General features: G+C 39.9%; 1 protein-coding gene across 3 annotated transcripts in view; it reads right to left on the bottom strand.

The window, feature by feature from the left end:
• Zip102B (Zinc/iron regulated transporter-related protein 102B) overlaps positions 1–13,765 on the bottom strand; it is a 570,902-nt gene that overhangs the window by 500,403 nt on the left and 56,734 nt on the right. For all 3 annotated transcript variants that reach the window (XM_076173514.1, XM_076173608.1, XM_076173425.1), the window contains one exon: positions 5,752–5,860. In XM_076173514.1, the coding sequence (XP_076029629.1) occupies positions 5,752–5,860 (109 nt within the window). The remainder of the gene's footprint in view (positions 1–5,751; positions 5,861–13,765) is intronic.

Here is a 13,765-nt window from a genome sequence, read left to right as displayed (position 1 = left end):
TGGTTGTATATGGGTGATGTTGTGATTGCATGAGGTGGAATGGGCGGGGGGATGGGGGTGAGGTGGTATGTGTGAGCAAAATTTGACGCAGCCCGAAGGGATTTCTCCCCGTCTTCTCCTTTTGTGCAATGGGGGAACGGAGAGGGGGGTCGCCGATTTAATGAAGCGGCCTTGCTGTGTCTTGCAACACTGCTTCTGACCCAGGGCAGTGGACAAGGTGCAGGGATGACCCGTCATCCAGGAGGTGCTAAGATGGGAGGGAGGGTGGAGGGGTGTGGAGTCCATTCAGGGATGGAATGGGTGGGAATGATTTTATGCCTTTTCCTTTTTGGCTACCTCCCTTGTAAGGGTGAAAAAGCCTTGATATATGTATGTATGTAATTTTTTTTTGCTTTTTTGCTTTTTTTCATCAACTTACTTTGGATTTTTTTTCTCATAACAGACTGATCAGAACATCATAATTCTGCCTCCGTTTCTTCATCTTAGTCCATTATAAAGACAAAAAATAATCAATATCCAGTCAAAGGTCTATTCTCTGAATCATTTTCAAAATTTTAAAAAATTACCCCTCGAAAATGAACAACAAAAAAAAAAAATCACAACAAAAAAAAGTATAAGCATAAATGACTTGAAAACTCGGTGGTATCTTCTCTGAGACAAGACAGTTACTAGGAAAAAATCTCAGCCACTTTTACTAAAAAAAAAAAAAAAAAAAAAAAAAAAAAAAAAAAAAAATCGATTTTCTAATGGACGATCCCCTTACCCCTTCAATACGGGCCACATTGCATGTCTAGCAGCATTAGCTGCCAGACGTGCGATGTTCCATCATAATACTTGCATTATAAAAAATAAAGTCACTGCTCTATCACTCGTTCTCTTTCACCCGTGAACTTTGATAACCATAGAAAATATGATGAAGCCAGTTTACAGAGTATGGGGGTCACGCAGGTATGACTACAATAAATATAATCAAGACACCGACGTTGGCATCCTCGCATACCCACTTGCTCATGACGCCTACGTAGGCGTCACCGTATGGAAGAGGTTAAGAGTTTGTCGGACAAATTAATCACAAAATTTAGATTTGCATGTTTGGTCCGGTTACTGTCTTTGTTTAATCTGTCGAGATGAAAGCGCTTGGTCATCAGTTTATCTTTTTCCTTGGTAGTTTTTCTGCATATATATACATATATATATTTTGATTGAAGTCAACTGCGCTAATAGCTTTGGCTATCTTAAGATTCAAATTCTTCAGTTTGAAGAATAATTTTTTGTCTTCACAGTTCAAAGTGTGAACATAATCATTCATGATTTCAAAATCATGGAGAAGAGGGTGCAGTAAAAGGCGCTGCTGAATGCCAATGGTTATAATGACACAATGTAACAGTACAAAAGCTGTTGACACAAACACCGAAAACTTAAGTCTTTTCGCCTCTCACGGAGGCTTCTTCAGGGTGAGAAGAACTATAAATTCCAAGGTTAACTAGGTCTGCTATCGACGAAGATGAAGCAACTGATAATGGTCTCTGGCCGACTGTCAGTCCTTAAAAAGCAGGATGGTAAGGGTATTGGGAGAGGTCATTACAATTTTTGGGAGAGGTCACTGGAGGAAGAAGTTTCTGGGTAAGGTCACTAGAAGGAGGTGATGTCAAGTGAAATCTCTGGGTAAGGTCACTAGTGGAAGGCGTGGACTACAGGAGTCTCTGGGAGAGGTCACTTGGAGAAGCGGGCGAAGTCGGAAGGGTGAGGTCACTGGGAGAGGTAGGGAAGAACATCAGTCTTATTCCGGAGCTTGTGGAGGAAAGTCTCGCTCGACTTCTGGTTTGGGGTCCTGTGGGCTGGGAATTTTTATGTTGCTGAGGGTTTTGGTAAAGGTATCGTTCTAGTAGGGGTTCGGATGCACCTTGATCTTGTCGTTTTTGTTGGGCATGATGTTCCTGGGGGCGGGCTGAAGGGAGGATGAAATCTGCAGTTTGCTGAACATTGATGGAGGGCCGCTGATTAGTAATAGCAACAGCCTCAGCAATTTGCAATCTTTTGAAATTTGTTTCTTTGTGGAGTATAATTGTATTGTGTACTAATGTGTTAAGTGGTGGCTTCATGTCGTGGTGGTCAATGAAGTGTTGGAAGATAGAGCCTTGGTTTCGGTGGTATTTGAGACGTCTTCTTAGTGTGGTGGAGGTTCTACCAATGTAGGAAAAGGAGCCGTCACAGCGGCCCTCCTGGCGAGAAAACTTATAAACTACATTGGTAGAGGCTTCCTTTGGGATTTTTGGTGTTGTGTTATTTCTCATAACTAGGGACCTAGTCAGGTTTGGCTTACAGAAAATTCTTATGTTAATTGTTGTGTTTGCATCTGTGGGGAAAACTCCTCTTTTTATGATGACTTTAACCCCTTCCATACGGTGCTGCATACGTAGGCGGCATGAGGAGCAAGTGGATACGCAAGGCTGCCATATCGACGTCTTGATTATATTTATTGTAGTTGCCCCTGCGTAATGACATACAACCACTCGTTAAACAACGACAATTGGGACCAGCGTCGCTGTCATTATCCGAATTGGTTGTTAAGCGAAAGTGTATACATATATGTACATGTACTGTATGTACAATGTCCAGCAATACATGTATCTTTATTTTCGTGTATTTTCCCTCTTTTATACAGTACATTAAAGCTTTATTTACTGTTTATTTACGGTGGTTAGGTTCCTAAAATTACCGTATATGACCAAATCCGCGTATGCTGACATTCCATATTGAATACCAGGGTATTTTTTTAGTTTCGACCATGGGCGCAATATAGCAATAGAAAATTAATTATTAATTTTGTAAATTAAAATGTATCAACGTAATATGCAATTTTGTGGGTGGAAATGAAAGTAAAAAATACCATGCTACAAGAAAATATGCTAATGAACGAAGTCGGTAGCATAGGCTCGGGACGCCATCTTGTCGTCTGCCAACGTCTCTCACGACGACGACAACGAGGACGAGCAGGATGACATTTAATTTGCAGGTAATGATTTATTAAACACAGGTTAGGTTAGTTTAGTTTAGGTTAGACGAATTAATTTATCATCCTTTCATTTCTTCGACATCGGCATCTATCATAACAAACATGGTGTACCATTCGTCCGACATGACTTCGTTACTTACGAAATCTGTTTTAGCATTTTTTTTTTTCATTTCCGCTCACAAAATTGCATATTACGTTGATACATTATAATTTACAAAATTAATAATTTTCTATTGCTATATTGCGGCCATGGTCGAAACTAAAAATTTACCACTACCGGTATACACTGTACTCCAGGTAGTTTTTGCAGCTTGCAGGATGGTAATGTAGACCTAAGCTTCAGAACACTTTACCTCACAGGTAATATCCACCGTACAAGTTCATTTATAGCATCATACAAATTTGCCTCAGCCAACTTATCGTACACAACGTCGTAACTTCGGGGAGATTTACGTTAAATAAATATTGGTCCGTCATAAAGCCCGTCGTTACTCCGGGTTGTCGTTAACCGAGTAGGTCGTTAAACGAGGAGTACCTGTACTCTCTAAACTGTCTTCATCACATTTTTTATGGTTATCAAAATTCACGGATGAAAGAGAGAACGATCGATATAAGCGGTGACTATATTTTATGATGCGAGTATTATTATTACGACACATCGTACGTCTGGCAGCTAATGCTGCCCGCGAGATTTTGGCCCGTACTGAAGAGGTTAATGGCATCACACTCTTCCTTATAATGGCTGTGAAAGTGATTCTGGTGGTAAATGGTGATTTCATTGTTGATCTGATTTGGGGCCTGGGCTGGTGTGGCATACTGATCAAGTTTCTTTTTGATGACACCTTCAATCATCTGGTCGGGAAATCCGTTGTTGGTAAGGAGTTGTCTGATTCGGTCGATTTCCCTACCACGACCACCACGACATGAAGCCACCACTTAACACATTAGTACACAATACAATTATACTCTACAAAAGAAACAAATTTCAAAAGACTGCAGATTGCTGAAGCTGTTGCTATTACTACTCAGCAGCCCTCCATCAATGTACAGCAAACTGCAGATTTCATCCTCCCATCAGCCTGCCCCCAGGAACATCATGCCCAACAAAAACGACAAGATCAAGGTGCATCCGAACCCCTACTAGAACGATACCTTTACCAAAACCCTCAGCAACATAAAAATTCCCAGCCCACAGGACCCCAAACCAGAAGTCGAGCGAGACTTTCCTCCACAAGCTCCGGAATAAGACTGATGTCCTTCCCCATCTCTCCCAGTGACCTCCCCCAGGGCCCCCTTCCGACTTCGCCCGCTTCTCCAAGTGACCTCCCCCAGAGACTCATGTCATCCTCGCCTTCCACTAGTGACCTCACCCAGAGATTTCACTTGACATCTCCTCCTTCTAGTGACCTCACCCAGAAACTTCTTCCTCCAGTGACCTCTCCCAAAAATTGTGATGACCTCTCCCAATACCCTTAACCTTCCTGCTTTTTAAGGACTGACAGTCGGCCAGAGACCATTATCAGTTGCTTCATCTTCGTCGATAGCAGACCTAGTTAACCTTGGAATTTATAATACTTCTCACCCTGAAGAAGCCTCCGTGAGAGGCGAAAAAACTTAAGTTTTCAGTGTTTGTGTCAACAGCTTTTGTACTGTTACATTGTGTCATTATAACCATTGGCATTCAGCAGCGCCTTTTACTGCACCCTCTTCTCCATGATTTTGAAATCATGAATGATTATGTTCACACTTTGAACTGTGAAGACAAAAAAAATATTCTTCAAACTGAAGAATTTGAATCTTAAGATAGCCAAAGCTATTAGCGCAGTTGACTTCAATCAAAATTGTCTACGTGAAAACCTGTGCCCTAGAAATATATATATATATATTTAATAAATACCAGTGACAGATATGTGTGGGTCATTGCTAGATGTGTCAACAATGGTTTTCCCCATGTTTCCCTGAGCCACACCATAAGGCTCAAGTTAGAGCACAATTACTATAGTGGCAAAAATGCAAACTCAGCAAGCCCAGGTATGATACAGATATACGGTATGGTAGAGTAAATTGTACTTTGCCTACCTTAGAAATAAATAGCTAATCCATGGAAAATTTCTGTCGATAATCAAAACTGTCGAAAATAAATCTCTCAATAATGATGGAGTACTGTACAAAACAGAACTATGAAAAAGTAACTTAAATAAAATGTGACCTAAGTGTCTTAGACCAGAATTTGCAACCCCATAACAGCTGGCAACAGCCTTTAAGCCATTCAACAGAAACTTCAAATAATTCACAAGAATCACCCTTGACTATGCCTTTATACAAAACAAAGCATCGAGAGTAGTAACAGGATGCATTAAAATCACCCCAATAGGAGATCTGCACAAAGAAACTAAAATCCTCCCCATAGAATTTTCCATGCACCTGTCTCATTATGTCACACAAACACTACTGAGTGTAAAAAAAAGCAGAAGCATATTACTCAAACATACATAACAACCTACCACCAGTGCCACACAATATATCCACACAAAAACACATTCACATCAAGAGTATCTAAAACACTGCTCTTGAAAACACACCACCAGACTCAATGTTTCACCAACAACCCCCAAATCATCAGCCCCACAGAAAAATCCCTCTCAAGAGAAGAACCTCTTCATAGGCTTATGACCACATGAAAATTCACTCAAAACTTATGACCACATGAAAATTCACTCAAAAATTATACTTACATTCCATATGTGCACTGAGCAAAGTGTTGACACCTTCTGGAATAATGACAGTGAGTGCAGTGCCCACCAGAAGTCCTGCGCCCAATACTGTCACCACTTCCAACCGGTCCTGTTCATGGCACAATAGGAAATGGGAAAAATGAGAAACCAAACATTAAAGCACAATTTACTTCTTGTGCAAAAGTATGTATTTACCTAATATGTATCCTTATTACACTGTACTTTTTTTAATGGCCTTTATGTATTCTATATCCGGCTCCAGATTATCCAATCCATTCCTCAGAAAAGATACTATACTATTGTCATGTATGAATGCAAGAGAGTATAAGATACATTTTGTGAACACCTAAGACATGTGGTGTCTCCTGGCATTTTCTTTGATTTTTTGTAGCTTGGAAAGGTTTCTCCTTCTGGATTCATGGCAGCAGGTGCACGTTTTGATTTAGTATTAATTTGCTTGGTTTGTTTAAACTAGATCAGCATAAAATCATACCTGGCCCTCAGAAAAACATTCTGAAACACAGAAAAATTCTAGGAGACATAATAACTTATGTATACAACATATGGACAATGATGGAGTTCATTTCTGAAAGCACACAACAATTACAGGAGGGAACTGTGCAAACTATATTTTCTGAATATCTTAACTTTGAAAAATTATGTGTTTGTATATCACTCAAAGAATTTTATAGGATAGCACTTTCCCATACAAGGATACATTATAGAAAAAAAAAACAAAAAAAAAACGAGTAGAATGGATAGATGGTGATAATTTAATTTTTATGAGTTGGATGTTTGGTAAACAACAGTCGCAGGTGAAGGAATGGCACAACCTCACTCCTCACCTAAAGTTTACAAACAACCGCTGGGGACCCGATTTCTTTGCTGTATTATGCTGATGTAACAATATGTAAACTAAGTTAGTGGTGCATTGATTTCGAGATTGCTTGAGTAAGCTATATTGCTTATGAGATTTGTAACAGTCTTTCTGATTGGAGAAAGGGTGAAGAAAATTCAATTGGTTCATGGGAGTAAAGTCACACCCTTAGGGGAGGTACTTAAGATTATTGGACTAAAGAAATCATGATGTCAATGTGAACTGACCTAGTGATCAAATTGAGGATTCCAGATGGGGGTCCCTTGGTGTAAATTAAATAGCCATGTGTACTATTCAGGAAGAAAAGACAGAAAAAGTTAAGTTCAGTTAAATTTCCCTCTCTTGGATAGAGTAAGACTATTGAGTAATCCTACGATTGAAAACAGTGAAGTATCATACATAACAAGACAGTGTTGAAAATAAAGTAGAAAGTGAGAGAAGAAATACAAAACTATAGAAGGAACAGTAAACAGTAGGAACAACAGAGGTGAGAGTGGTGGCAGCAGTGGGATGAAACGGATGAAATCAGTGCAAAATACTCAAACTACAAGACTTAGTGCAAGATATGGCTACGAGTGTATGGGTACACCAATCTACAGTGCATAACCGCTCTGGGCACGCAACCAGAACTATGCAGTACACTCAACCACAAGCACTTTGTGCATACAACTACAAGTGACAGTGAACAAGGGAGTCTACAATGACTACAAGCAACAGTGAACGAGGGTGTCTACAATGACTACAAACAACAGTGAATGAGGATGATTACTATGAGTGAATGTGTGAAGTATGCACAGTGTGTGGAGGAAGCCTAAGTGGAGGCAATCGATTCAAATCAAATTTAAAAACACTGAAGGTATGAATACTGGTATTTTGTGACATGAGGTTCTCACCTCAAATATTAACATACCAAAATTCATAGGTGATGAAAACACCTCGAGAGGTAGGTTTCTCAGTTTGATCAACACTTTGATTACTAAAAATATACATACATACATATACCAAAGGCTTTTTCCACCTACACGGGGGGGTAGCCAAAAAGAAAAAGGCATAGAAACCACTCCCACCCATTCCATTTCCTATATATTCCACTCCCCTCCATCCTCCTCCCTCCCTCTTATCTCAGCACCTCCTGGATGACTGGTCATCCCTGCATCCTGTCCACTGCCCTGGGTCAGAAGCAGTGTCACAAGACACAGCACATCAACAGCAAGGCCATTTCATAAATTCGGTGACCCCCCCCCCCCCATGCAGAAAAGGAGAAGACGGGGAGAAATCCCTTCGGGCTGCGTCAAATGTTTTCCTCATACATACTTCCTCACCCCCCATCTCCCACCCACTCTCCCTCATGCATCACAGCATCATCTATACACAACCCCTCTCCACTCACCCCTATCTTCTGTCCTCTCCTGTCCTTCCTCCACAGACATTCCTCTCTTTTGTAATCCCCCTTTCACCCCATCCATCCATCTCATCCTAGGACGCCCCCTCATATTCACTCCTTCCACCTCTGCCTTCCACACTTCTTTTACTAATCTTTCTTCACTCATTCTTTCCATGTGTCCAAACCATCCTAATACTCTTTCATCAACCCTATCTCCCAGTTCCCTTTCCACCCCTGTTCTCCTCACCTCCTCATTTCTCACTCTATCTAGCCTAGTAACCCCTATCATACTTCTCAGACATTTCATCTCAAACACATTCAAACTCCTTCTCTCTTCCTCATTATGTTCCATGTTTCTGCCCCATACAAAGCTGTTGGCACAATCACTCCTTCATATAACCTCCTCTTAGCATCCATTCCCAGATGTCTATTTCTCATTACACTTTTCAATCCACCAAGGCATTTACTCGCTTCTCTCAATCTACATTCTACCTCCACCCCACTCCTCCCTTTCCTGTCACATTTGCACCCAAGTATCTAAACCCATCCACTTCCTCCAGTCTCTCACCCCTAATGCTCATCTCCAGCCTGCTGTCACTCTTTCCCCTTGTACATCTCATCACCTTTTGCCCACATTTATCTTCAGCTTCCTTCTTTCACACCTCAAACTTTGTCACTACCTCAATCCCTCCTCTGATCCTGCTACAAGAGCAGTGTCGTCAGCAAACATCAGCTGGCTCACCTCCCACTTTTCTCCATTTTCTTTAATCATCTCCAACCCCTGACCCACTACTCTTGCATTCACCTCTTGCAACACCCCATCCATGTATAGATTGAACAGCCAGGGTGACATAACACATCCCTGACGAAGTCCCACCTTTACCTCAACCCATTCACTCTCTCCATTTCTAATCCTCACCAATCACTCCCTCTGTTCCTCTCCTAATCCTCTCAATCAAGACCCTCCCATAACCCTTTCCAACTACTCTGAAACTACTACATTCACACTTGTCCCCCTTTCCTTTGTAAAGAGGAACTATACAGGCACTCCTCCAGTCCTCTGGCACTCTACCCTCTCTTAAACAAACATTAAATAACCTCACCAGCCAGACCACCATCACTGTACCTCCTTCCCTCAGACATTCTGTATGGCATCCATCCAGACTAGGTGCCTTACCTGTTCTCATCATCTTAACAGCTGCTTTCACTTCATCTTTCCCTATTTCTCCTCCATTTTCCTCACTCTCATTTTCTTAGCACTTCCCACTGCAACTACCTTTCCCTCCCTATCCTCCTTCACATTTAGCAACTCACAAAAATACTCTGCCCACCTTCCTCTCACTGCCTTCTCTTCCATTATCATCTCTCCATCTGCACCTTTTACCTTTTCTTCTCTACTTGATTTGCCTCCTCTTCCTCTTTTAATTTCCTTCCAAAACATCTTTTTATTACTTTCAAAATTTTCTTTGCCTCCTCTTCCTCTTTTAATTTCCTTCCAAAACATCTTTTTATTACTTTCAAAATTTTCTGTCATACTCTTACCCCATTTCGCATCTGCTCTCCTCTTTGCTTCCTTTATCTTATGCTTAACTTCCCTTCTCTTTACTTTGTACCTCTCATACGATTCCCTCATCCTAATTTGTAGCCAATCTATGAATGCCTGCTTCTTCTCTTCTACACCTTTCTTTGCTTTCTCATCCCACCACTCACTATCCTTCCTTCTATTTCCTCCTGCCCTCCTTGCTCCACACACCATCCTTGCACACCTTATGACTCCCTCCCTGAACCACCCCCACTCCTCCACTCCATCCCCCACTCCTCTTTCAGCTTCTTCTTATACTCATTCTCCTTTTTTTTCTCATTTAAGCAGTTCACTCTAAATACCTCCCTATCTTCTACCCTTTTCCTCTTTCTCCACCTATTCTCCACTCTCAATTTACCTTCCACCAGAAAATTATCTGATATTCCCCCACTCTCTCCCCTTTGAACTTGTACATCCTTAACTCTTCCTACTATACTTCTGGTCACCACTATATAGTCCATTAACGCTATATCTGCCACCCTTCCATCTACCACTCTTTCCCATGTGTACTTATGCTTGACTTTCTTCCTAAACACTGTATTAGCTATCATCAACTCTCTTTCAAGACACATCTCTACCATCAATTCTCCACTACAATTTCTACCTGGAACTCCATACTTCCCAATCACTCCATCTATTGGTTCCTTTCCTACCCTTGCAATAAGGTCTCCCAATACAACTACATTGACATTTCTCCCTAATCCCTCTATGCACTCATTTATATATACCCAAAAAGCCTCCCTTTCCTCTATGCTCTTCTCACTACCAGGTCCACACGCATTTACAAAAACCCACATCTCCCTTCTCAGTTTCACCTTCATCCGCATCAGCCTTGATGAAATCTCCTCCCACTCCACTACCCACTTATCTCTTCACTTACTAGTATAGCCACCCCTTCTCTCCCTTGTCCCCTCTTCACTCCTGAGTACCTCCCAGCTACACTCCCAAACTCACAGTTGCCCTTTCCTTTCATTTTAGTTTCACTCAAAGCCAGCACATCCATCTTTCTTCTCACATACTGCCTATCTCTTCCCTTTTACTCTCATCTGTACCACATCCATGCACATTAAAAGACCCAAACCTTAGGGTACTGGTTGGAAAACTCCCAGACCCTCTTATGCCTTTACTTCTTTTTTTAGGAATGTCCCCTTTTGGGGCTACAGGTAGTAGGACTCCTAATCCCATCCCCCGTCCCGTTTTTTGTCGCCTTTTATGACTCAAGTGGAAAGACTTGGTGGTAGCATTCTCTTCCCCCACCACAGGGTAGGCAAAAAAAGGAAATGAATATTCAGAGAAATGGTACAGGACAGTAACAAGGGGTTGGGGGACAGCATAACAGAGGGATAGTCGTAGTATAAAAGTGTCATCATTTCTCTATGAACAGAATTTTCCTCTATCAAAAGTGATGTGTGGCTCTGGTCCGTAGAGGCGCCCCATATAGACCCTAAAGTAACAACTGCATGCTACTTTGCCACAATAACATGCAGCCAATAGCCTAGCCAGATGAAAAAAGGAAAATAGAAATTTTAAATAAAAATGTGGATCTTGAGAAGGGTAGGGCTAGATTTATAATAAATTTCCAGCAAATGGAAGATATCAACCAATATGAAGCTTATAAAAGGCATTCATTAAACATTTTAAGTCAAAGTGTGATCAGGATCCTATCAGGTCTTTGGTTAGAATGACAAAGTAAAAACATGTGAATCTGACACAGAATACTTAGCAAAATTAGATGGTCTAAGGACATGAATTCTATGTTGAAGGATTCAGATTGGATAGAAAGATCTTGTGACAAAATAAAAGTTTCTCAGGTAACCAAATTAATTGAATTTGCATTGTTGACAAACAGCTTTGATGAAATAATGGCAGAAACGCTGTATAAAGATCTTAACCACGGTGATGTCTACGTAGGCGGCATGAGGAGCAAGTGGGTACGCGATGATGTCGGCGTCTTGATTATACTGTATTTATTGTAGTCGTACCTACGTAACCTCCATTCTCTCTAAACTGGCTTCATCATATTTTCTATGGTTATCAAAATTCACGGGTGAAAGAGAACGAACGATTGAGCACTGACTTTATTTTTTATAATGCTATTATTATGATGCAACATCGCACGTCGGGCAGCTAATGCTGCCAGACCTGCAATGTGCCCCGGAGTGAAGAGGTTAAGCAAACAATGGATTTAGGGGAGATAGAAGAGAAGCATAATCCAAATAGGACTACATTAGTAAAGAAGGAAAAAGTAAACAAGATATTAGTAGTTCAAGATGAACAACAGGGAAAGAAATTGAAGAAATATATAGAATAGGGAAATACAATACAGATAAGACCTGACCAATTAAGGTTAAATTCAGGTCAAAAACTACAGCAGAGAATATCTTATCAAAAACAGTGAAACTAGCAAAAAGAGATCTATATAAACAGGTATGGATAAAAAGATGAATAAAGAGGAAAGGATGAGAAAACAAAAAGAATAGAAGCTAAGGAAAAAAACAAGAACAGAACAGAGTCAAAGAGAAATTCTATTGGAGAGTAATGGATATGAAAGTGAGAAAATGGTTCATAGCAGAGAAAAATGGAAGGGAAACAGAAAACAGGATGGAGGTAACAGAAAATTAAAAGTGTCTTACACAAATATAGATAGCTTATTAACAGGCTTGAATGAACTGAATGATTACCTGAAGGAAAAAGAACCGGACATAATGGGAATTGTAGAGACAAAATTGAAAGGTCCACTACCACCAACAGTGTAGGACATGGTGCATATAATTATTGGATTAGAAACCGAGAGGTAAAACAAGGGGGTGGAGTTATATTCCTGACTAAGAAGGATATAAATGTCAGGAATGTCACATATGGAAAGAATAGAGTAGAGATGATTATGATGGAAGTGGAGAAGAGCAGGAAGTTTGTGGTAAATTATGTGACTCCTAAAACGGCTTCGTGGGAAGAGAGAACACAAAAACATGTTAGAAGACACAAGGATAACATTAAGATAATGGAAGATGGAGGAAGAATAGTAATGGGTTACTTTAATTGTAAAGAAATCTGCTGGGAAGAAATGACAGTGAAGGGTGGACATGACTATAGATGCAAAAAAAAAAAAAAAAAAATTAATCGCTTTTATAAAAAAAAAAAAAAATTTTTTAATCTCGTCCAAATTTGTTAAGATATTAAATATTTAGTATATATACACAGATGCAAGTATGTTATTCATCCCTCCACATATGTGCATCTATCTTATTCAATGGGGCATTAGACAGAGTATAAAAATAAACAAGTAAATGACCATTTTAGTCACTGTCAGATGCTGCAAGCCTGCAACAAGTGTAGATACTGTATATAGGCCAGTATGGCTATTGGCTGGCTACCTTACAAAATTTACCTTTTATCTTAGCATACTCTTCAAAGATTAAACACTCCAATTTCCCATAGTGACACTGGACGTTGCCTAAACACAGATCCGCCACTTGGACAGTGGAAAAGGGGTTAACATAGAAATGGGGGGAAACTGTTGTACTTCCCGCCACCCATCAAGGCTCAGAGCTTACTTTCTACCTGATTTTTTGCTCGCTATCCCTTAACTTTAACCTACAATCATACATACCCTGAGATGCAACTAAAAAAAAAAGACAAAAAAAACCATGGATATTTTCGTTTTTTTATATACAGTATTTAGTTTTAAAATAACTCAGCAAGGAAAAGAACCATATTACAATAATTTTTCTATGTTAGAATATAAAATAAATCAGTATACCCCTCACTTAAGGTTTTCTATGGTGTTAGGGCACTTCCATTTTCTGTGGTTTCATGTTTTGATGTGTTTTATTTATTTTACAATGTACAGTTGCCCCACTTAGAATTGGCACAGTTCTAAAAAAAATTCGGACAAGATTAGCAACTCGCCCAGTATTCTTTTTTATTACATTTTCATGTCTGTTCATTTACATTTTTTTTTTTTTTTGCTAAATAGTAACTACCTTAAAAAATGCGACAAACAGCGCAATACTCAAAATGGTTTAGCAGACGACACATTTTTCTTATAATTTAATAAGTTCAAAGTGGCATTTACATACCTGGACGAAGAAATGGTGAAGAAAATACTAGTCACTTCTATCCTTTTACATTAAAGTATATAAGGTGTCAGATAACAATGATAATTATGATA

Source organism: Oratosquilla oratoria, chromosome 1, assembly GCF_046742065.1.
Source record: "Oratosquilla oratoria isolate Oo_2021 chromosome 1, ASM4674206v1, whole genome shotgun sequence".
NCBI lineage: Eukaryota > Metazoa > Arthropoda > Malacostraca > Stomatopoda > Squillidae > Oratosquilla > Oratosquilla oratoria.
The sequence above is the reverse complement of the archived record's forward strand: the minus strand, read 5'-3'. Positions and strand labels throughout refer to the sequence as shown.